At 44.3% G+C, this 26,065-nt stretch overlaps 1 protein-coding gene and 1 non-coding gene across 3 annotated transcripts in view; one reads left to right on the top strand and one right to left on the bottom strand.

Moving 5' to 3' along the window:
* Positions 1-26,065, top strand: part of vg (vestigial) — a 57,666-nt gene that overhangs the window by 27,604 nt on the left and 3,997 nt on the right. The window contains exons 2-5 of one of the 2 annotated variants that reach the window (XM_066732515.1): positions 17,243-17,453; positions 17,562-17,720; positions 20,468-20,591; positions 21,217-21,443. In XM_066732515.1, the coding sequence (XP_066588612.1) occupies positions 17,243-17,453; positions 17,562-17,720; positions 20,468-20,591; positions 21,217-21,443 (721 nt within the window). Of the gene's footprint in view, positions 1-17,242; positions 17,721-20,467; positions 20,592-21,216; positions 21,444-26,065 lie in introns of both variants that reach the window. The other variant, XM_066732514.1, reaches the window with a different exon arrangement.
* On the bottom strand, positions 3,586-3,667 carry TRNAS-UGA (transfer RNA serine (anticodon UGA)). Its single transcript has one exon. It is a non-coding gene; the product is annotated as a tRNA-Ser (tRNA).

The following is a 26,065-nucleotide window of genomic DNA, read 5'->3' as shown; positions in this document are numbered from 1 at the left end:
ACCGAGCAGGGATTATTGTAATAAGGTGAATTTATACTGAACATGGGGAGGGCCAGGTATATACTGTATTCGTACAAGAGGATCGATAGATCAAAGCGAGGGTCTAAGATTATGGAGAGATTCTGAATGCTAATAGACGAAATTCTCTCTCTCTCTCTCTCTCTCTGAGGAGCTACGCCACCATATAGACTTAATTCGATAAGCTTAGCGCCTCTACAAAGTGAGCTAATGTAGAGAGTTTCCTACCACCTCCACGCATCAACTCCTCCCACCAACAATTTCAACTCACTCAAGTGTACACCAGTGACTCGATCCTCCTCTAATAAGATGCACACGGTTCGTTCTTGCTCACTCCAGCCGACATTTCTCGCGAGACTCCGATAGAAATTATCGACTATATATATATATATATATATATATAAGGTAATTTGCGACGTCGCGTTAAAGGCACCGCTCGAGAATCGCGAAAAATGACATTTGCTTCTTGCACGGAACGAGCATACATGTATATATAGCGTGTTTTGTTTTTCACTCGGAAAATACCCACTGACGTGCCTACCTAATAAGTAATTATACCGTTTGAAATTCTTCGAGTTCGCCAAGAGGATCGCTACACATATATTTATTGTACTGCATGACCAGCAAACATCTAAAACTCGCCGAGAATGCTTCCACGTTGATATATTAATCACGGCTGATCCTATCTATATAGTAAAATAATCTCTTTAAACAATATTGCATCGACTCCTCCCCCAATTAATAAAATTGATCGCTTAACGCGAATGAATCGAGTTTCGGTGGTAAAATCGAAGGTTGTTCGAGCTGGTAAAGTTGAGCGAGGTGAAAGGAAGGGTCTGAAAAGTTTCCAAGAGTTTGACCGAAACTGTATACATGTATATGTATACCCACGTCAGGAAGAAGCTAATTTTTAAACAAAGCCTTAATTTCCGAAGTTCATAATATCGTCCTACTCATTATTATCAAGCGGGATAATAAATGATTATTAGAGCGGGCCTTGGGTGGGGTTAAAGAGGAAAGGAGGGAGTCTCCTTTGATGTTTTCTCGCTCCAGTTGCTTCCAACCGAGCGACAAATTCTTCGATATTCGTGGGATGAAAAGCCTCTTCTCGAGGGTTAAACTACCGAGCCAAAGATTGCGGTAAAAACGCTGAAACTCGTTTACAAGACTTTCCACCCCCTCCCCCTCCCTTTCTCTCGAGAATTCCCTAAACTCTAATCTCCAAACTCTTTACTCTTCTTACAGCTCGGAGAAGATTGCTTTATCGAGAAAACACTGTATACAATTATACCTGCCCCCTCCTTTTAATAAACTGACTCACTCACACAACAATCTCAAAACACACATTACTCCATGAAACGCAAGAAAAATTTCAAGAGCTATATATATATATAAACGATTAAGAGAAAATTGCAGTTCTGTAACGAGCGTATAATCGATGATTAATGATTCTAACAGGAAAAAACTAGAAAGAATTTTTCGTGCGAACGAGCTTTTTCTTCTAACGAGATTCACGCGTTACTCGGCTTTCCTTCTTGCAAAGATTACAGATTTTTCGCTATCACTGGAATAAAATTGTTAAACAAGGCGCACTATCGCTGTCTTTGTGTTCTTCGGTGCAGTAATTTGTTGAGAAGAGAGGCTTGATCAGTTGCCAGATATAATATCTCAAGTAGCTTTAGAGTGAATATAATGAAGGCAGTAAAGTAGACGCCTCTCGTGGTATTTTTCATCTCTGATTTGCCGCGAGGGCTTGCTACAACCATGGTTGCATCTTACTTGCGTGAGTGCGCTTCTTTCCTACCGGGACTGACGGGAGGGACACGTATACTAATACTCATTACTCTTATCGACGTTGCCCCGTCGCTCGCGCATTCATCGACTATTTCTGTTTAAGCTAACGACACAGCCCCGCGACTGAAGCTTAAACACGACCGGTATATACGTCTATGTAATACATGCATAGGGGCTAACCAATAGCATCATTTACACTTTATCTCGGTGTATATATATGTATATGCATACACGCCAGGTATCTCTGCGGCCTTATCGACAGCTTTACGACCTTGAATTATCGCCAAAAAGATTGAACCTCCTCGTAAAGTTGGTCGGCAGCTTCTCATGTTTACTCGACCGATTCTCCGCTGCGTTAATCGATCAGCCTGATAATTAACGCAACTTGAGAATAATCTAATTCGACGGTGTAAGAAAAAGTAACGTATTCCCTCGGTAGTCCCTTCATTGTTACGCGGAATGCCTCGTTGGAAACAATTAAAAACTCGAGCCAATATCATTTCTAGCGGAAAGCAGCTGAGATAGGTATATGGGAGGAGGGGGGAGGCTGGACTCGACTGGACTGCCGAGGAAATAATTTCATCAGGAAGTCTCGGACGAAACACTCCGGTAGTTACTTCCGGTCTGGCGCGAGCATCGGTTCAAAGTAATTGCGACTATAGTATATATATATATATATATATACAATATATATAATTGCAGCCCCTTTGTTTCTACAATTACGCGTCCAGACGGTAAAAAGACCGCGCGCCGAGCTACAAAGAGTCGGGGGAAAAACGCCGTTCATACATTATATACGAGGTTGCTCCTGGAAGAGGAAGAGGAGAAGGGTGGAGGGGAAGAGGGAAGGGGGGGGGAATGAAAAGAGTTGTTGCGTGCGAGATGAAGGAGAAAAAAAAGTGGACGGGTGGGAGAGGTCCGAGGAAATCACATATATATGTGTGTAACACGATAATGCGATAATATTACTGTTATAATAATAATAGGAATGTGCGCGGATATCGAGGATAGCTGAGGAGATGCAAGATTGCAGATTAATAGGGGGGAGAGAATAAGTATATATAGTGTAAAGGGGGGGGGGGGGGAGAGGACAGGCGCGACACTGCGGAGCAGAAAGAAATACGAGGGGTCGAAAAAAATGATGCTGCCTAGGAGGAATTTTTATGAAATGATCTCGGTGAGGCAAAGGAGTAGCACACGCATAAAACGTAAAGGCATAAAGCATAAAACGCTGGAGCGGCGGGCGGTCTCTTTGCTACTCGCGCTCGGAATAAATTAAAGTCGGCCCTCGCGGAAAATGCATTTTTCTCTTAGTCGGCCGGCTCTTCCATTTCTTCCTTTTTTTTTCTCTCTCTCCATATTTTAAACGAAATCGCGATCATTAAAGTCTAATTTACCTCATTCCACACTCTTATCTACACTTTTTTTTATCACAATATCTCTCGAGCAATCATTCGGTTTCCCCTATATGTACGAATATTTCTTTTCTTTTCTTATCGCATTTTTCTTGCACTCTCTCTGCTGCAGCAGATAATTTTATTATTGCGAAACAATTTATTGGTTTCTTTTGAGATTTTTCTTCGTTGGCCTCTGCCTTTGGAGAAATTCATTCGAACGTAAGATCATTTGGTTTGTTTTAACGTATATGTTTATCTCGCAGTACTTTAAAAGAATTCCTATTTAGAATCTGTAAAAAAAAATAAAAATTGTTTAATAACATTCGTTACATTGTTGTGCGATAAGAAAAAAAAAGAAATTAAGAAAAAAAAGTTCCGCTGCGGACAGGATTCGAACCTGTGCGGGTAAAACCCAATGGATTTCAAGTCCATCTCCTTAACCGCTCGGACACCGCAGCTGTTGAGACTACATGGCGCAACTTGGCCTACTAATATCGAACGCGATTCATTCAGACTCGTTCACTCAAATATTGTTAAGCAATTTGGTATTAAAGTTGGCAAATTGTTCGTTAATGACAACAGGATACGTATTGCAATATTCTTATTATACATAATTAAAATTATTAGTTAAATTAAATTAAACGCTTCGAATGTATTAAGTTATTTGCATATGAAATACCATTCAGAATAAATGATTGATAATAGTGCTGGTAGTATGAGCAACACGATACATTTTATAGTACACGTGGCTCGCCACAGATAGTTTAATTATCAGCTGACTAATAGCCTATGACAAAGTCCGATTCGCCAAAGTCGAGTAGTTTGATAAGAATTTCAATTAGCTGGCGAAATTGTCCAACTAAGACAATTAGCGAGCTCTCTCAAATAGGGTCGCACTTCCGCGTTTTAACGAATGAACTGCGAATTAATTAGAAATGCTTTCCTTCCTTCGCTTCCCAGGATCTCGAGTCCCGTGCAAAACCGTTTTAGCGGTAATTGAGCCATCGGCCGTTTCTTTAATTACTCGTCATTAAAAAGAATGATGCCAGCTCTCTCATATGCGAAACTATGGCATATCCTTAAAAAGCTATACAAGCCCTCTGTTTCTGACAAGTCACACGTATTATATCTGCATTGGATTCTCGTGCCCTCGCTACTATATATATATATATATGCAAACCCAACAATCTCGTAACCAGCTCAAATCAAATATTTAATGAACACTTTGATCGCTCTGTTAAACTCGTACATATTGCTACAAGTTATAAGTAATTAGCAGACAATTACAAAACTGCGCACGAGTGGTAATTAAAATGTCAATAATTTCTCGTCACTGTTGAAAAATCGGTTTGTGATTGATCGAGTTAAAAGGCCCTTTTCTCCCATTGTATTGTTTTCCCACAAAAACACGCAGAGCCCCACGTGAAACCACAAGAACGACCTCTTGTATATTGACACATATTCAGCCGTTTACAAACAAACGAACGGACAGAGCTAATCCCCTTATCTATATCTGTAGATTACTATCGTGCTTGTTTAATTTGCATATTTCCCTCGAAAAGATACTCTTCTGAACACGAAAATCTGTAGAGTACACGAGAGAGACTTTTGAGGAAGCTTAGCACATTGTGGGGAATCTCGACGATTGGTCGAAGGTGAGGCCAGGCGAGGCGAGAGTATCTCTCCCTCGGGAGTTTAGCTGGTGAATTTCCTGGCGTCTCTCTCTCTGCGTGGCATGGATGCACGTATACAAGAGAATATATATATGATGGAAGAGGAGGAGAGAGGAGAGCTCGACCAAAGAATGTCTAGGGTTTTCGCGGATCATTTTTCATTCCCATAATCGTCCGGTTGATCTTGGTTCCTTATGACATTGCACCAGCTGACAGTGACGAATCGACAGTCCGCAGTCAACCCTTGAGTCACCGTGGCTTCTGCCTGCCATATTTCCTATCCCCCCCCCCCCCCCCCCACCCTCCACCTCCACCTCGTCTCATCTTCCTACCGCACAAATTATACACAAACATTTCTCGAGTTTCTTATCAAAAATATCCAACTATCGCTTCTCCCTCATATTTGCCATATATTCAAGGAAATTACACACACGCGTCTTTTTGAATCGGTCTTTAATTTGCTTTTATATATATTACTGTAACGTCGCTCTTGCGCGCCTATATATATACTTAGAGTAATAAAGAAACGAATGTGCGAGCGCCGCACATTTACTATTTGCATAAGTGCTTGCTGCCGTCTTGTAAAGTACACTCAATCAAGCTTCCGATTAATTGATAACAACACAGCTTGAGTGTAATTTAGCTACCGATACGAGGCTTTAAAATCTTGAGATATTATTTAGGAAATACGCGGAGAACGCGAGGGAGATTGATTTAAAAGATTCGAGCTCAAAGTGTACTATATATGTAGGTATATGGAAAGGTGTAATTTGCACTTGGGGAGATTTTAACCTAACCGGGATTATCGATCAGTCGAGCGAGAAACGTATCTCTAGAATGATTATTATATATGATAGGGTGTAATTTTGCAAGGGGGAGTAAGAGCGAAGGGATAGGTGGGGTGTGTCATTTGCCAAGTAGAGTGGAGGGCAAAGGGGCTATCGGAGCGGGAGGAATGCACCTGCCGTCTTGTGCAGCGGCTGGGTCAAAGGCTAAGTAGAAAATGTCGTAGAGAGGCATACCGCGGCGCGGAATAAGAGAAGGGAAGCGAGGAGTAGAGGTAAGCTCGACACTCTAACCACGGCGGCACAGCAGCTTCTTCTCTCTCTCTCTCTCTCTCTCTCTCTCTCTCTCTCTCTCTCTTCTTCGAGCCTCGCCGCGCTTTTCTCTCAGGCGATCCGAGTGAGAGACTACCGCCGCAGAAGCTAACGCATATTAAATACGCTCGTAAAATTATAGGCATTCCGAAGAATCTGCTAAAAGCCGGCAGGGGACTCGCGTACTTGCCTACGTCACAACCCCCCCCCCCCCCCCCCCCACTTCTTCTATTCACACATCCTATAATATTATTAATTCTATTCGACAAATATACACGCATTCTAAAAGCACGTCAACAATCGATAAGAAAGCTGCGCCAATCAGTCTTTTTCAACAGAGTTTTGCAAGATACATTTATAAGAGTTTGCAGCCCGGCAGTTTACAGAGAGCAACAAGGTGTCAAATTGAATTTATAGGAGGAACGACTCGAGGAGATTACGCGCGTGTGTTCGATAGGCCGCGATATCTGTCAACGATGCGGAGAACACGTGGCGAGAATACTCTCGTGATTCAGTCGCGAGCCAATCGCCTTCGTTTCCGACGTTTCTTCCCGCTGAATTTTCCGTTACGCTCGAGTACCGTGTATATACAATCTGTATGTGTATACTATCATTTTATAGAATAGTCGGTGAATGGCCCCGTTTTAAATCGCGTACGTCTCTTCGAGTCGTTCCGACAGTCGCATACTATTATGTATACGGTGCATCTCGAACGAGAGCGAGCCTCGAGTGTCTCCTTGATACGCGATAGACCCCGCGACCGCTGCCAATTAGAATTGAATCGCAACCGCGAGATATTTTCATCGAGGGCCAGTTTCCTCCGCAACGCGTAACCCTGAACGGCCTGCGATTGTCTCGCTCTTAGTTTCCATTTCCGAGAAAGCCTTCCATCGTACTTTTTTTCACAAAGCCAGACAACGTGGTAGAAAACGGGAGAAAAACCGTGTAAACTATATACGTGCTGCGTTCGCGTCAATTTTCTCCCGAGAGCTTTACTGCCTGCGTTCTAGATTATACCGTTTGGTCATGCAACGTTTATCTTATTTTTTCATCGCAATGAGAGTGTCTAAGTTATTTTCTAAACGCGGAGTAATTGCAAGTCGTAATTGAATCGGTTCACCAGTTCGAGAGGAGATTCTCTCGGTGACGACGAGTCGAATAGATCCTCCCACATATATAGCTTGATCCGCGTCGATGCGCAGATCGATGAAAATTAATCAGTGCCTCGTCAAAGTTGGCAGTCGATCGGTGAGGAGAATGACTCGATTCCGGGAATCTCCGGAAGCCACCACGCAGCTATACGCACTAGCAACCTCGCGCAAGTACAGGCTCCATTCAATGGAGGTAAACAGAGAAACAAAGAGAGAGAGAGAGAGAGAGAGGGAGAGATGGAATATAAAAGAACAAGCGTGTGCTCGATAGCTGGCCAACTGGCATCAAGCATTCTTATTTACGATGCCGCGCTCACGCCGTTAATCGTAAAGCCGATCGCGCGCGATTCACCACTATACGTTCTATTGGACCTGTTAACTCGCTAACTGCTTTGCGATCCTCTCCACGGCTCCAAGCATTATTCCCCCCCCCCCCCCCCCCCTCCTAGAAATGTTCTATCGTATTACGCTCTTTCAATCCTCCCTTTAACTATTGCATTTTCCTGTAATATTTTTATTGGAAAAATTAGCGAGTCTTCGCGAGAGATGACTTACAAAGTGTGTCGGTGCAGAAAGTTTTAGTTTCGTTGGGCTTTTCTCCAATGATTCTGAGCAATTCCACGAGAGTCAGCAACATTATACACGATGGCTCTGTACGCGATATTTCTTGGATGATTGTTATTTACAGTGTGCCTCTCCCGACGTGATTAATCCAAATGGCGAATGCGGTGTACGAACAGCCGGAGGGTTCCTCTTGTATGAGCAACTCGTGTCCAGAGGAATTATTGAATCCGTAGCAGCGAGTGTGACATGCTGGCTGCTGGTGGTGCTATATAGCAGAGCTGTCTCTCAACGAGTCTGCGCCCCCCAAGACCCGCACCTTTCCACGCGGCTCTTACATCAGATTTATGCTCGCAGCGCGCACCCGTGGAAGTGGTTATGGCGTCGTTAAACTGGACCTCTTGGCTTACACGTTAATGCGCGCGGGCGCTCCTTAAACCATTTAAATCTCAATGACCGACCCAAACGATTCTTCGTGCGCGTTCACCCTTTCCCAAAATAACCCTGCCTCTCTGTATTTTCTAATCTTTTTTAATTTAATTTTCCATAGTCTCGCTTCTCAATGAATTCTAGAGATTTTAACCATTTATATTCTTCCTCGCTCTTCTCCTTTTAAACCGCTTGTATTAATAATAATAATTATGAGATATGAGAAAAATGAATAAATAAGGTAGACTAGGGTGATATTTTAAAGTAGCGCGAATAAGAGTGATTGGCGTAACTGGAGGACTCCGTGGAATGCTCGACAATTTCTCTGTAAGAATTCAGGGATTTTTAATTGGTCGATGCGTTATTCGGTGTCGCGGCAGCTTATAGAAACGTGGGCCGCGTTGAATGGGAGAATTAAGCGAGGCGACGTTTTAAGCTCATAAAGAGACGCGTGTGATTATTGGAGGAATGGCGAGGATTGGCGAGAGTGACACGTCAGGACGTCACTCGTCTCCAACAACGATATGCCCAGACAGAGCGTTGATTGTTGTTACATTGTCGAGATATGCGCCAATTATATCGACGCTCCACAATTTTCCCCACCCCTCTTCTTTTCATTTATTTATTTTTTTTCAAGAAGCCTCTTCCACTGTACCGCGTGGTTCACGCCTCCTCGCACACTGTATCGCGTTATTTCATCTCGCTCGACTTATTTTCATGCTTTCCTCAACCGCGTCCCCCCCCCTTCCATCACCATTGCATCTTTCCGGTTCGTGTGCGATCAGCTATCATCCCGTACTGCGACGCGACTCCTCTTGCTCCCTGCAACGTTTTAGCAAGGTGTCCTACGCGTTGCATTCCTCGCTGCTGTTCCGTTTTTAGTCTAGGAGAGAGACGAGTAGCTCGCCCAGTTCTTATTTGCGACACGCGTACTTTTCTCAAACTGGCATTCCGATCACGAAGCTTAGGAATCCCTCCCCCCTCCTTCCACACAACGCGCGGTACTCTCGCAGTCGTCTAGTATCCCCCTGCCCCTCCCCTTCGCTCTCTCTCTCTCTCTCTCTCTCTCTGCACTTTTGCTTTTCACGCTGCATCCAGTAAACGCTTGATCGTTCCAACTAAAAACATCTAAACCCCCTAAGAAGTTAAATTTTTCGTAGAGCTTTTAAAAGCTTAGGTTAGTCTAATTTATGATAGTCGCCAAAGTGCCAATAGTTTCCTCGAGCTAGAATTAAAAACAATGGGAATTCACTAGAGTATGGTGTGCAAAGAGAAGACAAATTATTTTATTCAAATAAATCTTCTTTGAATATTCACGAAGAAATATTTTACTAGGTTTTAATAAATAAAACTTGAATCTAATGAACTTTTGTTTGAACAAATAAAATTTGACTTAATTCAAAGAATATTAATTACAATTAAGTAAAATATTTATTCGTGAATATATTCAAAGATTTGTTTGAATCAAATAATTTTTTCTCCGTGTGCAAACGTCCTCGATACGTTCGCAACGGGGCCAATGCGATGCAGGTCGCACGACGAAAAAAAAATATTACCGAGACATCGCACACCGAGCCAAGAATTCTTATACGTGCTGTAGTTGAGTTAAAAGTCGATCGACTGCGAGACGCGCAAGCATCGGTTCGTTCAATATTAATCGAGCACTGTCCTCCGGACTGCAAAACAATTGGCAAAACGTCTCTCATAAACACTGCTCGTTATATTTCAGCTCTATAACGACGAGAGAAAATCACCATGTTCGATTTTATTCACGCACACATGTACTTTAATTTTTCTTTCTTTTTTTATTTTCAAAAACTTGCCTTGTTGCTCACTAAATTGCATTATCGGAAATTAAACGCTATTCAGTGATGCGAACTGGTGAGTATTTAAGATCCTCACTTTGCAACATGTCTCCTCGATGGCAGTAGCATGTAGCATACTTACACACACACAAAAAGTTTCTCCGTTAGTGTGAGCCATTCTTACCGAGCCACGCATACTATTACAAAAGTGCGTAAAGAGCTTCGGCTAAGTTCGGTAAGCTTCGTTGCACGCTGGCTGCAACCAGGAACTTTAAGAAATCCGATAAAGATCAGTCATTTCTAACCGAACATTGTTTATCAAAATATGCATTTTTTTTAATATTTATTAACTACATTCTTTGCAGTAAATAAACTGCAAAATCCGCCAATATAATTCTTATTAAGGAATGCGAGTTTTTTATCTATATTTTTTAAACATAATTTTTCACAATTGCGATGATAAAATAAATACTACTGAACAGAAATTGTTAACTTAAATATTTAAATACACGAATAAAATGGCCTTAATTAATAATTTTATTCAGGCAACCAACATTATAAACTTGTGTTAAAATAATTATTGCTATAATATAAACGCTCTTTGTACAATTATTATTCATTACGCTTATCGTGATTAATGAAGGAAATTAGTTGGAAAATGAGATGGGTGACTAGACATCTCGCTCGGAGGGACAATTAGAAATTTGTAAAAATTATGGCCATAATTTGCGAATCAAGTTAATCCCCGAAGAAAGGTTTGCATGTAAAATTGCTAGACGGCTACTTTGAGAAATATTTCGCCTGGTCGAGAAAGAAGCTTCGATCGTAGATCCGTCTGTGGAAATGGCCAATTAGTTGGTTATTTCCTTATGCGTATGAAAAATGTCAATAGAATCGTCGATTGGATTAAAGGCGGCAAGCTAATGTGGCAAAGTGCGCAGTCCTGGCGCGAGTATTGGCGCATAGACTCGTGCAACAGAGATTTGCAACATTCCTTGAATAGCTCAAGTGCCATTTGCTCTAATGAAATGTCATATAGGAATTTCTATATCGCGTATCTATCACCAGCAAATAAAACATTCCTTTTATAACTATACGTCTTTCAATATCTATTAATCAATTGATCCGCTGCACTATTCCGCATGAAAATTCGATTCTTAATTATATTCCTCGACAATCCCCTGCACTTTAATTGCTATATCGACCGATTAACTCGTGTACTTCTGCAAATTCACTGTAATTTGTAAAATCCAAATCTTTTGAACGACTCGTTAATTCTCGGTGTATGTATGTATATGTGTATATAAAGTTTCTCTCTCGTTACAATAGCAAAAGAAGATGCAGCATGTCCAGGTGAATGCGCCAGTCTCTTCACTGCAGGGACGATTCAAAAGCGAATTTAGGTTTCAAGGGAAAAATACAAGAAAATTCGGTCTGTTGCTGAGAGATGAGACTGTTTAGTCATTCAAGGGAGTCCGTCGGAAATTTTTAAGGAGCCAAAACGAATCAGCCACGTGCGGAACAAAACTCAGGCTTCGCAACGTAAAAAGATTTCTCCCTAATTGGAGGTGAAAAACGAACGAAACGAAAATTATTGATGCAGTTGAGAAAAATATATAATCGCTGAATTGTCCAGAATGCATATCGGGAACTGTATAAGAGTACGGGATGGCGTTATGGGAAAATTCAGAAGGAAAAGTTTGGTATTTGATCGAAGGTTCGGGACTTAATTTCTGTCATAAAAGGAAATATATAAAGGGATTCTCGCAGAGGCATGAAAGGACCGTACCGCTTCGCGAGAGATGGTTCGTGCAGTGTGATGGGTTGTGGTAATGGGTGAGAAGAGGGAGGGGGGCAAGCTGATAAAGTGCATTAGGTAGTTACACATGTCGGCTAGAGAGTTGCCACTGGAACGCATGGACGTAAAGCAAGAGTCTTTATTGGACAACTATTGCCAGCGCGAACTTTCAATAAGGCAGAAAATACATAGTAATAAGTTTGTAATGGTCCTCTTGACGGTAGCAGTTTCGATGCGAACACGACAGGGACGCTGCGGTAGGTAGCTCGGCTTGTTATATATTATTGCTCACCGTATCGGATCAGTTCTGATAAGGGACACTAAACACAGTCGTTCCAGTATCTTCAAACTCCCGCGCGCCAGCAGTTTTTAGTGCACATATATATAGATACTCCCTATAAACTCCTCTCATCAAATCACTTGCGTACGCTGCGTGCCAATTAAACACTCGTCTCTTCCATCCTAATTTTTTTGTACGATATATATATATATATATATATATAGAAAATTCATTGATATCTTCACGATTTACGAGACGCTGTATCGCTGTATAATTATTGTTTATTGCTTAATTTTGCAGTCGAGTCGAGGCAGGATGGAAGATGAAATCTGTGTTATATGTATATGTGTATGCTATATATAGCGTCGGGGTATAGTCGTGTTTTCGTCAAGGCAGATGCTCGAGCAATTTTATCCGTATGGATCGAGGACCGATCGAGCAACACTTTCGGGCTAATTGCGTGCAGCTTGTGTGGATCGCGCGAGTAAGAATTCTCTTGGCCGTGCGGGGATTCTCCGCTGAATCTTTTTCACGGCGAGCACACCGTACGATAATTGTCCCCACTAGGCCTTTCAATAATTTCATTAATTGGCGCGACTCTTTACCGGGTGGGAAAATGATAAAAATGGCGCGCGTTATTAGCCAGGAGGATTTGCGCCGGAGCATCAGGAATCCGGATCTATTACTCCACTTTACGATTATGCGCCTTTGTAACAATTGCCCGATATCTTTTTCAATATGTGCCTACCGTAATTATTATATCGTTAACCGTATTATACGTATGTTATCACGTGCAAGAATCTATAATGATAGCAAAGGTTATATATTTATTTACAAATGAATTCGCAATAATGTCTACCCTCGGCGAGGCTCCTTTTTTTGTTATTTAAAGAGAATATAGGGAAAGGAGAATCCGAGAGAGTGAGGAATGGATGAGGGGGAAGAAAGGGTGGGGGGGTTGGAGAGAAACTGGCCTGAGTGCAATTTGTCGTGCGCTCGAGGGATCGATCCATCGTCCACCTGGCGAGTTTGCTAATGAACTAAACTTAACTAAAAGGAGCTCTTTCCACGGTGCTTATCGATAGTATTAAGCAGAATCCTCGAGTGAATCCGAAGCGTCTATATATACACATATATACATACATACGATTGGACTCTTCCGATCCTCGTTCGCGGAAGATAGGCAGTGGCTGGCAAACAAATTGCAAGATAGCTGATTCATGCTAGCACCTTGCAAACCCTTACGCGCGACCGCGCACTCTCACGCCTTATCTTTTTTCTCAATGTCTACTCATTCAACATTGCCGCTAGTTTACTCCTCTATTTTCATCAAACTACTATCCCATTTTTCCTCTTTTCATCGTTGGAAAAATCTTTACACGAATTTTATTATTATTACACAACTATAATAGTATTGTTTTTATTAACTTTCCCATTTCGCTTTCTCTCTCTCTCTCTCTCTCTCTCTCTCTCTCGTACACATACAGACACAACGAGAGGATTCTTTCAGTTCCTCGGGTTCGCTCGGATCCTTTTTTATCGCGATGTTGCTATTCGGCTGATGCGTCCCCCCTCCAACCTGATGGCAGCTTCACGGAACAGATTGACAAGCTCTCGGTACCTGCTGCCACGATCGGCTCCGATTCGTGTGGGAACCAATGACCGATTGCTTCTCTGCCAACAGTCGTTTGTCTATACTTTACAAAAAAAAGAAAAAATTATCGATGGATGCCGGATATATTGGCGGTTGCAATAATTTCAAAGGAAGTTCTCATCGAGGTACTCCCTCCTCTCTTAATTTCTTGCATGGACAAGGAGAGTAATTTTCTCGTATATCCGTTCACCGCGTAGCATATCGATAGATCGGGAGCGTTTAAGGAGAATCTCGCTATTAGAGAAGCGGGAAAGATGGAGACACCCGCGCGCGCGCTCGATACGGAGATTCAAAGATCTCTGAGACAAAAGGGAAAGAAATAAAGACACGGCTTTGGGTTGCTCAAGTGACTCGATGTTGGTGCCAGCGGGGTAGGGTGGATATCTGGTGGGTAAGGAGTGAGGGAGGGGAGGTTGCGGAGATCTCGGGCCTCGCGCTTCGGAATGCTTTGAAAGGCCGCGTGTGCTCGCTCGGCTCGCTTGGCTCGCTCGACTCGACTCGACTCGACTCGCTCTTGCCTAGAGCCTTCCTCTTTGCCCGATGCTGCTGCTGCTTGGTAGCAAACGGACCAGGAGGATGCTTTCCAGCGCTCGACCAGTCGGCACGCTTCTTCTATCCTCAGAAACGAACGAGAAATATAGCATAGTCTATACGTACCTTGAGGAATATAAACTTTGTCTCTTGGCCTCTCGTTTCAATTAATTCTATATTATCAAAGCAATGAGCCATCTTCTTGTATATTATATATATATAGCAAAATGGAGCATCCAGTCAAGATACCTTTGTGTTAAAAAATAAGTTGCGAAAGATATCATTGAGGAAGATTGTGAGAAAATGAATAAAACTTTGCATCCTTTCCTTTAATTACCCTAGAGCTTGTCCTTCGAAGAAAACCGTAGCTCTCAATGAGAGACTATTTACCACGTTTCATTGAATCTTTCGTAGTTTGGTTCTCGGTAAACGATGACTCTCTCTCGCACGTGCACGCGCGCGCACGCTTTTCCCGGCACATAACTCAAGTGAGATAAGTAAGCTTCGAGTCGATATGCGTCCGTCTTTCTCAAGGACCGCGCTTATACGCTGGCCGAGCGAGCTACAACGACGAAGACAGGATCCGCAACTTTGTATATATAGCAGAGGAAACTCGATAAGGACATTTTGATCCGATGATCGCGACCGCGCGCGCTTTGACTTAAGGGTTCAGCGCTGATTGCTACCTGGAATTGCTCTTTGATCTCGAGCAAGCCTTCCTGTCCCCTCCACCTCTTCTTTTACCGTATATATATATATCGACTAACACTGGTTATAAAAGAAGTGGAATATCGCACACGCAAAAATCCTGTTAATTCCTCGCGCGATAAATATTCTCCATTATATATATTTGACGCGCAGTTTCTCGGTAAAACGATTAAACTGGATAATTAGGAGAGCAGAGGGGAGCTTCTTAGAAAAAGAAAGAAAGGAAGAGCGCGCTTGCTTGCCGATTGGTTAATCCTCAGGCACGAGGAAAATCAAGGAGGTTGACGAGGATGGCCACCAGGTGGCACGAGCCAACGGAATCCGCGAGAGAGCTTTGCAAACTGCTTGATAGATTTTTGGGATCTCTTTGAGAAGATCTAGCTGCGATGCGCATCGCATCGTGGAATGTCTGCGGATCGAGTTTATTAAAGTGCTGCGCGGATAATGATAAGATCTCTGTGCTTGGTGCATGTATATACTATACTCGTACTCGTGCGGTACTCGCTTCTACAGCCCCTGCACTCGTCTCTCTCTCGCTCTCTCTTTCTCTCCGATGCATACACCATGCACCGCGCTTAGGTACATACATCAGCGTCAGATTATTTCTGTGCCTTGTTGGCAGTAGCCCTCGCTGATCTATGGATGTAATTGGTTAGGCGGGACGACCTTTCTTCCCCCCTCCCCTCCACTATATATATACACACACATGTAGACACACTATGCAAGCTGCAGATACGCGCTAAGAAATAAAAGCACAACTAGGTATATATATATATATACTTTCGGATGGCCTAAAAATTTGCGAGGCATCGCGCGTCGCGCAGATAACGACGAAAAGTATCAATCTTTGTTAGGAGCGTAGAGAGGAGCCCTCTGAAATTATTGCGCGTAGGATGCACGCGAGAGACTCGTCTTCCAGTAATTCATACACGTCCTATACGTCCGGCAGATTTATTCGCAGATCTTCCATCGACGACAATCAACGCTACCGTCCAAACAAACTGGATTCATCAAAGTAGAATCTACACCTTTGATCTCCGCAGCCCTCCAAGCCGATGATAACCGATAACAATCGATACGCGGCTTGTCCCTGAGATTCCTATATAAATCACATTTTCATTCGCAAAATACAGCATATATATATATATATATATATGTATAGGTAGTTTAACTCTTAGCAAATAACGCATAGCTGCAATACACGAGGAATTACTCGAGTTGGTACATGTACGTATATATAGTTGACAGCATCGATCGAGTGACACACTCGAGAAAAAAAAGTATATATAGCTGCTAACGCGCGTCGTAGAGGTACACGGCAGAGTAACGTTTCTATTGTTATGAAACGTCGTCCTCAGGTTCGAGAGAGAGGCGAGCTTTCATCAATGACAACTCTTTACGGGGCGCGTGACGCGACGTGAGAAAACGCACGGCCTCGATGTCACGCGGAAAATCTTGAGTATCGCCGTTAAATCGTGCCGGCATTTACGCGCTCGTATTTCTCGCTTGGCGTCGCGTCGTCATCGCGTCGCGATCAACGCGCCTCGTGAGTAACGCACGGAGATCCTCTTTCGCGATCTTCGGCTGCGCCATCGTTGCCATACCGCCACACCGCAAACACCGTGCACTCTTCGTCTTCCAAGGATATGCATGTATATAGCTTTCGATACTCTCTTCCAAAAACTCCTCCATTCGATACTTCGAACAAAAATTTTGCTTCTCGAGACATGTACTCTTTGTTGTACAGCTTTGATACATTTATTATTAGAATTAGTCTTGAAAATAGCGATAGAGCACCGTGTACACTTCCGCCTGCTAACGCGTTAGTGTCATCCTCTTCTTTCTTTTGTTTTCTCTCGCATTTTATTTTGCTGTCTCTAATGGACGCGCTAAACTAAAGAGGGGGGGAGGGGAGGAGACGACAATAAACGAAGGGCTCGCGGGAGTGACGAAAAGCAGCAACGATGGAAGGAGCTTTCGTTGGAATAGTTGGCTGATGGGTTGGATCGGGAGGAAAAAATGCGAGTAGAATGCCAGAAGGCTCCGTGGCACTCGCATCGTTCGAATCCGACGAATAGCGAGCGCGTTACGTACTATTTGGTTTCATTGCGATCATGCGATCGGCCGTGACGATCGCGACAAACTTAGCCCACTCTGTTCCTATATAGAGATGCTTATCTCGTGCGCAAGGTACGCGGCAGTGCACTGCCCCCCCCCCTCCCCCCTCCTAGCTACTTCCAATATTCGCAAAGTACGACACCGACGCGTACCACAATAAACCAGATATTATTTTACATGCTCTCGCTTCACTCGCTAATCCGTAACCTCGCGTAATTTGACTTTCAGCTGAACGTCCACCAAAGATCGTTGGAGGCAGCAGGATTAGAGCTCTGTGGGGCCAGTGGTAGCGTGCCCCAGGGACAACCGAGTAGCGCTGGATCGGTAGGATCGGCGCCGAGCCCAGCGTCACCTAGGCCTACGCCTCAACCACGACCTCCCCTAGCTACGACCACCTCCCAACCCTCGAGGACCTTGGAGGATGACCGCTCCACGGATGGTAATTCACCACTTTTTCATTTTATCCCTCTCTGTCTGAATAATTCAGAAGAGAATCTCAATCGTCTATGCACATCGAAACATAAGAGTGACCTGTGGAATTTTGCAGCCGTAGGTGCTGGCACCACTGCGGAAGACTCGGACGACGGTGAGAGCAGGGCGCAGTACGTTAGCGCAAACTGCGTAGTTTTCACTCATTATCGAGGCGACGCAGCTTCGGAGGTAGAGGAACATTTTCAAAGGGCGCTGGTTCACGATAAGTTAAAAGGTGTGTCATTTCATAGAAAAATGCTAAGTTTACGCGAAGAGGGGGGAGTGATAAATTACGTTATTTACACTATTTGGACCTCGACAAGGTTAACGAGCGCTCGACGATTAACTCATGGTGGTTCCAGGGGTGAATGTAGGCAGAGGTTTGCGAAAAATAGGGAGATTCCCTACGCAGCGGGAATAATACGGAGGACACTCGCGCAAACAATTTGCCAAACGGTGCTATCTGTATCGTTGTCGTTTAAAACCGACGTTTATTCCTGATAGTTACGCCGAAGATCACACCGCTGCGAGCTTCTTAAAATTCGAGCAACGTTCGTCGTCTAATTATTGTCCCTCTCTCTCCCTTTCAATTTCCCACTCTTGCCATTCAGAATCCTCTTTCTCGCGTCTCCTGGAAATCAGTGCCGTTTAAAGAGGACATTCAGGTAGCAGTTACAGGTCGTTGACAGCGCGCGCGCGCGCGCGCACCGTCTAATCGTCCCACCGATCGAATACACCTTCAAACTATTAGTAACTCTTTCTAATTTTTCCCTCGCGGCTGTTTTGAATCATCCAATTGGAAAATCAATAAATTCTCGAGGAAGAACCTTCGGAAGAAGACGGGGCGCTCGGTCGCGAGCCGAAGAAGCGCATATAGTTAGCGGGCTACAGGGTGATGCACTCGCGAGACTCGCGAGGCGAAATAGAGGGGTATGGGCGGGACTGAAACGTGCGAAAGAGTAACGAGGGCAAAGGCAGAAGCTTAGAGTTGCACGGTGCGGGACTGCGGGACGGTTTTAGCCATGGTATGTGCCGTCCAAGGGATTTTAGTTCTATGCGAATAGGGATCCGACTCCTCCCTGTTATATCAAAGCTATATTCTCTTCCGTTTGCTCTTGATCAATGCGGATCGATTAAAAGATTATATGTATCTATAAAGAATGGTTAATGTTTTAATGCTCGAAGATAAAGAAAGTAAGTTGCTGTATAACTATACACATATATATATATATATATATAGGAAAGTGGCAGATATCATTGGATAAGAGTGTACGTACGCGAAGGTGGAAGTCCGGTTCACGCATTCAGAGGCGTATTTATAAATGGAAGTTGGCGCGATCTGAACCGAACTCGTCCATTAATCGCAAAGCTTCCTTATCGGGCGACATCTGTCGTGGCTGACCTTCGGCGGGAAAGAGAAGTCTCCATGTAAACGTCGATCCGGCACGGATCAGGTTGGGTCTCCCCCTTCCCATCCCCCTCCCTTCATCTCGCCGGTGCACACGCGGACCGAGGACGGCCACTGGCCCCTCTCTCTCTCTCTCTCTCTCTCTCTCATACCCCGAGAGCCCTCCGCCGCTCTTGCGGCACCGCGCATCGGCACAGAAGAAAGCCACGGACGCCCGACACTCTGTTTCTTTAATTGCGTTAATAAATAAAGGAAAGTCGTCCAAGCTCCGAATCGGACTCTATACAAGAAAGAGCAAATGAGGAAGAGGTTGGACGGGATCACGGAGAGAGAGAGAGAGAGAGAGAGAGAGAGAGAGAGGGAGAGAAAATAGCGAATAAAGACGGTGTAAGAGAACTTTCGAGATAAAAGAAATTAAAGAATGAGAGAGAAGCTAGCGCGCATATGTATATGTAGAGGATTTGCGGTGTCGATGAGGTAGAGAAAAAAGTGTAGAGAGGGGAAGGTGAGAGAGGGATGGGTAGGGGGTGGGGATTAAAGTAAAGGGGAAGGTTCGGATCGGCGGCGATCCGCTGCAGAGCGAGGATGGCTTATCTGTGAGATCGAGCGGCGAGTAAATGGCAATATTTAACGCTATAGTTAGCGATGGTGGATGATGGGCCATAGCGAAGACGCTGTTGCGGTTCGGCGAGCCAATCCGTGACCGGTTGCGCTGGACATGGCCGGCAAGCATATTTTACTTAACACTCCTGCTGCTGTTGCTGCTGCCGTTGCTGCTCTCTCTCTCTCTCTCTCTCTCTCTCTCTCAACGACGCGCGTTCTCTCCTCCAACCAACCAACCAACCTATCCTTGGAACATTCCACGCGTGGGAAACAATGCGGTCCCCCGGCTTCTTTATACGGCGACGTGTCGTGGGTCAGTCGTTACGGGAACGAGCCAATACGGCCCCGAATTACAATATATGTATATACGTACCTATAGCTATAGACTACACACGACAACAAACCTTAGGATCCCCCCATTTTCGCAAATCTTCTTCTTCTGGCTAAATATTCATATTTTTATATATATTCTCGTTTGCTAATCATCAGTGAAGAATCGAACCTAGAGTGTTAATTCACGAGGCTCGCGATGCGGATAAGCTCGGTAAAAAAATTCATTTCGATCAATCGTGCCTGTACGTGAATATATGTGTGTGTGTATGTGTGTGTAAGGAGAGAGAGAGAGAGAGAGAGAATTCCTGAAAGAAGGAAGAAGGTGAGTCGCATCTTAGGCGACAAGCTTCTGGCTTCGGAGTGGGCCCTTGTAAAACAAGCGAGCGGTACCTTTCTATCCGACAGTTCGATCCCGTGGGATTCCACAGTCCACTACCGCGATCTATACTCGTTTATCCCATCCTTCCCTTACAGCCGTACACAGAGCTTTAATTCCATGCTATATGGTGTTGTGTGAGTGAATCAACCGACAGATATTATAATACATGTAGCATAATTGATATAATTAGAAAATGATCGAGATTGCTCGGCGAGTGAAAATAATTTGTTTTACGCGCCTGACGATGATCCATTTGCAGAAAATATTTCACCAATGTCCATGAGGAACTTTCCGCCGTCCTTTTGGAATAGTCAACATCCCGGCGATGTCTACGAATACCCGACGGATCCGTGGCATCCCCATTACCCGCAGTATCATCACAGGTAAGATTAAACTTTTAATTATATACATATAAGTGTGTAGGTTACAGATTAAACCGAAAGTAAGTTGAAAAATGATTAAGGACCCCGGTAGGGTAGCGATTAAAGGATAAAATTCATACGAAATATTACGGCAAACTAACGCAGCCTGATACGCTCATTACACGATAGCTCGACAGGACTAACTGCCATAAATAAGCGAGCGGCGACATAGACGCATAGTCTTGTGCGTGAAAGAAGGCAGGATAAATTAGAGAGAAGGATAGCGTTACTCGTAAAACAAACTGCAGGACAAAGAGGAAAGAGAGGGAGAAAGAGAGAGAGAGAGAGAGAGAGAGAGAGAGAGACGTGAAAAATACAGAAAACCGTCGGGAGCAGGTACCTTAGAGATCTTTAGCACTGATCCGGCATCGGACTGCGTATAAATTACCAGTCTGTCACCGGTGCTTGAAAAGCGCTATGGAATCAGGGATTTTTGTCCTCCCCCCCCCCCCTCCCCTCTCTCTCTCTCTTCAAGTTTCAGTGGCAATAGTTGACTCCATCTTTTATTCGTTAATTTTGTTGTTATTTTATATCGACAAGCAAAGAGGCGAGCTAACGCAGAAGGGGGGGTGGGATGTTGTTACAGAGCGGTACACGAGTACCATCATCATAACATGGCGGCCGCTGCGAGTTACGGTGGATTGCTGTTGGGTGGCGCTAGAGGACTCGGGCACCACACGTCTCATCACGCGGCGCATCACGCGCACGCGGCGGCTTCCTACAAGGACTGGACGTCGACGACACCCTCGCAATCCCTGGTGGATGCCTCCTCGGCACCCCCTTACCCACACGGGCCTTACGCGCCCCTTTCCGGTGAGTATCCCGCAGTCTCGCATTTCCTTCTGACGCATGTATAAGGGGTGGGGGGAGACGAATGTGACAAAATTGGCAAAAGGGGAATGGTCGGGCAGGTATAGCAAGAAAGCCGGTCGGTTCCTTGGATGCTCGCAATTAATAAGAGCTTAATGGGCCCTGCCCCGGCCCCGATATAGTTCCTCCCCTCCCCGAAATCATCCCGACGACAAAAAGACGCGAGCGGACCGTAAAACATTTCGCTCGACTCCTCGAGGTGCTCGGGACACATCCGCGCAAAAAGATTCCGCCGACTCTCCATGCTGGAATTATATAAGACACCGAGAAGAGAGACCACTCGGAGCGCCCCGGAGGGGCGGAGGGGGAGAGAAGACCCTTCCTCCCCTTTAAAAGCTTCAAATGATGCCGAATCTCCTGATTTACTGCAAGATCGTTCTAAAAACCTCATTTCTTCTCCACTAAATATTCTTCACCCACTTCAAATGCGCCGCTCGAGGAATCTCTACCTCTCTCTCTCTCTCTCTCTCTCTATATATATATATATATATATACAATTAGAAGAGAGCAAACTAGCCTCAACCCCCTATATGTATATACTATAGGTACGGGCACAGATTCTCTCACCTACTGGGATATTTCAATAAAACTCCCAAACCCTATCGTGCTACCCGATGCTCAATTACAATCTACATATCCAACGATTAATTCTTATATATATAGTCATTTTTCTTTCATCGTGCGTCTATCGATCAGTTGGAACAGCATTTTGCCTAAATATATGTGTCAGAATTTTGGAAGATACCATTTGTCCTTTAGGTGTTATCATTATATAGGATGCAGTTAGAAGATTGGAACGCGTGTTAAAAGAGCGCAACACCACGCCCATTCTGATTGCGGAGACCACTCCCATTTGTCTGCACGCTGCACGATCACCCATATCCATAGTGTATACATATATATATATATATATATATATATTGTACCCTGTACTATGGGAAGAGAGAAGGCGCACTCGGAAAGTCAGAGTCACATGCCTCCTCCCTTCTCTCGCTCTTCCCCTTGAGAACGATCGCTGCTGCACTAAAAAGTCACGTCACGCGACCCTTTGCCTCAACGCCACGTCACATTGCTACGAGCGAGCAGTCACGCTCTTTTATCCGAAAACCGTAAATGTCCCCGAGCGTTTTACGAGCTTGGCATAAAATTCTTTAATGCCTAATCCACCTCTCTTCTTATCTCTCTCAACATCGCTTTATTCTTCTTATAAATTTACCAAAATTTCGCCATCTCTCCATCTCTATATGGTACACACTTAAACTTCATCTTCTTTATTATCGAAGAAACTATATGTTCCCTGAATAAACTGACAAAACTCCTTCCATATTGAAATATAACATGCAGCGAGACTCGATGTTTCTGCGCGAGATCGATATCAAACTCGCTCCCTAGGGCTCATCCCTGCGGTGATTGAATCTCACCGATTTCGCACCACTGACACACCTCCCTCCTCTACCCTTGGAAAACCTCTTTTGCAACGTGCTTCTGTATATAAGAAACAGAAACAGAAATAGAAACAGAAACAGAGAGAGAGAGATAGTGAGATAGATTAATCGTGAATTGGAGGAAAGGCCATGTAGTATGATATTACAGGCAGATTTAAGAGAAACGAGTTTAGGAAGTTGGTCCTCGCGACTCTCATTTGTCATAGAAAATTTGAATAGTTTGACGTTTAATGACAGTCGTCGAGGATGGTCGTAGGAGACTCGTTAGGAGTTAGGACCAATTTAGGGGAGGCTGAGGTTCGCGCAGGCGTCTCACTTTATGGGACAGATTGAGAGTTGCTTTCTGCGGTTGGACCGACCAAACGAGTTTTCAAGAATTTGCTTAGGGGAATGCAGACAACGTCCACTATTCCAGGTGACGTGTGCTACCGTACAACCATGCATGCGCTACCACCATCTAATACATATTATAGAGATTAGTAGCATCGAGCACCATTGCCTCGTTAATTGACAAATTGATCCATCCCAACGAGTCATTTGCAATTAGAATCGCAATTGGAATGGATTGTTGCTTCGCGAGAATAAATAATTATGAGTGTTTCGATAGATGAGAGCTGTATAGCGTGTGTTCCGCCCTATGGAGTACAGCGAGAGGGCTCTGTACGAGAGGAGGGGGGAGGACGATGATGCGATTGCGCGGGACGATAAAAGTTTGTTGGTTCGGAGTAGGGCGCGTGATGCGCGGTGCGGCGCGTCGTGACGGAAACCGTAAGGGTGGCGCGAAGCATCCGCAAGGGGTAGAAATGGAGCTGCTCGCTCCTCTTCCCGGGATGTGTGCAATAAGAATCGAGTGGAGACAATGGTCGTGGCTATAACGCGGAGGGGATGAGCTGCTGCTGCTCGGAGAGATCCCGCGTACGTGTCTTTAAATTTAAGTGCCGCCATTACCCAGCGGCGAAGACCTCGATTAGGCCTTCTCGCGGCCGCCACTGTAATTATATAATTGCGTAAATTAACTTGAACGGCATAAATTGGCTACCGTTTAAGCGCGATTAAGAGAAATAAATCGCAATTATCTGCTGACAAGTAGAAACACACCGCTCTGACCCGCCGCGTTTCTCTCCTCTCTTACGCGCTATAATGCCACCTTTCATTGCTCCCCCCCCCCCCCCCCCCCTCTTTATTTATCCTCGCTCATCTTTTTTTCAATATCACCTTACCGACCACGTTCAACTTCTTTCGCAGGCTTTTCCAGAAAATCTCCAACTTTCCTGCTTATATATAGATATAGGTATAGGAACATCGACCAATTCTCATTACAGCACCCCGCAAGCGCGTTTATATCCCAATAGCTAATCTCTGTTGAAACTCCTCTACCGCGAGCGACACTCTTTAATTAAGCTTAATTGAACTTTGCAACCGCTGGCCTTAATTCTCTTCTCCATCTTTATTTGTCCCCTCGATTTGAGCCAGCTCTCTTTCACTTTTCGCTCTTGCTCCGACTTCTTTTGCTCAGTTTATCGCCAGGGATACCCTGTACGATTAATGCATAACGTATAGCGAATAAATAGGACAAGAGAGAGAGAATCTAAACGGGACGGAAAGTTTCTATCGGTTTTGCCATTTACGCACGCACAACTACCTAACCGCAAACGGCGAGTTTACGCGCGTTCCACGCAAACTCCTAATCGGACCGCTACTCCCCAAGAGTGAAACTTTCATCGAGCATATATTCAGCAGTTGCAATATTAACGCGCTCTTGTCTGTCAGCGTATGTCAAATCAATGAACATTTTATAGAGAATTATTAAATCTTTGCAAATGATTATAGTTTTCTCGCCGGAGAACGATACATAATATATGCATAAATATAAAAGTTTAGAATTTATAATTTTATAGAATGCGGAGAGAATACAGTGTACAGTTTATATCTATGTATGCGTGGGCGTGGCTTGGCTTTATATCTACGGAATGATCTATCGACGATAAAAATTCAGCTTGATTTAGAGGTGGTCTTGTCAGAGAGTAATTTCGTGCTCGGAAGCAATAGATTTCAGAGGCATGCACTTCCGGATCAGAGATATTAGCGAGAATCACGCGTTGTAGCCTGAAATTTTGTTCCGCTAGCTCGCAGCTACTCCCGCGCGAGCAAAACTCTTTATCGCGGCTCTTCGATCATTCTTTCGATAGAGCTTTATCAGCAGAAGAGTCTTCTTCAACTGCCAAGATGGCACCTCCAGGCGAACCGCTTGATTAATGTTGAGAAAAATAAAAATCTTAATCGTCACTCTTTTAGATACCGCACTTTCATTTAACCTCGCATAGTTTTCTCGACTCTCCGCGTGTAATCTAGAAATCTATAGCTATAGAGTACCGAGGCTCGTCGCGCCATGCAAATAAGGAATCGCGTATGTACAATATGAGAATAAGAAATTGAGCCACCTAATATACATATAGTGTACAGAGTCAACTTCTTCACTGGTTTTGTAAAAGTTACACTTTTTCAATTGTGCTTATAGGAAGGATAAAAATCTCTGGAGGTTTGATTGAATCACGTTATTTGTTTTTGAAATATTAAGGGAAAAAGGAGAAGGGTGGCATTCAGCGTGGAACGAAGAATCGCAGAATCAATCGAGATGGTTCGATTTGTGCGGAAGCGCGATATTGTGGTGGTATTAAGATACATGTACACATAGAGAAAGAGAGAGTATAGTATAGCCGAGGAGAGATTGGTCTCGGAGCAGAGGGAACGCTAGTGGTGCGTACTTGGGGAGTTTTCTGGCACGCGCCTTGAAAATGGCGTCTGTCGGCTGTGACGTCACGTAATTCTCGGGAATAGCAGCGGCCGGCGCGCGCTCTAAAAGAGGAGAGTTGAAAGGAGGAAGAGTGAGAGCAAGGGAGAGAGCGAGTCAAAGAGATGTATAGGAAAGAGAGAGAGAGAGAGAGAGAACGAGGAGGGAGGGAGGCATCCGGGGGGATGGCCAGCCTGCCTCGATTGGTCAGCAGGCAGGTTGGAGGGAGTGGTCGCTCTCTCTCTCTCTCTCTCTCTCCTCTCCTCGAGACTATATCGATCTCGCGCGAGTCGCTCTCTTCGCGTCAAATACATCCCCAACGCTCTCTC

The sequence above is a fragment of the Prorops nasuta genome, unplaced genomic scaffold (assembly GCF_024137725.1).
Source record: "Prorops nasuta isolate Cenicafe-Biocafe unplaced genomic scaffold, Cenicafe_Pnas_1.2 PNAS00010, whole genome shotgun sequence".
In the NCBI taxonomy this organism is placed as follows: Eukaryota; Metazoa; Arthropoda; class Insecta; order Hymenoptera; family Bethylidae; genus Prorops; species Prorops nasuta.
This window is presented reverse-complemented; position numbering and strand designations above follow the sequence as displayed.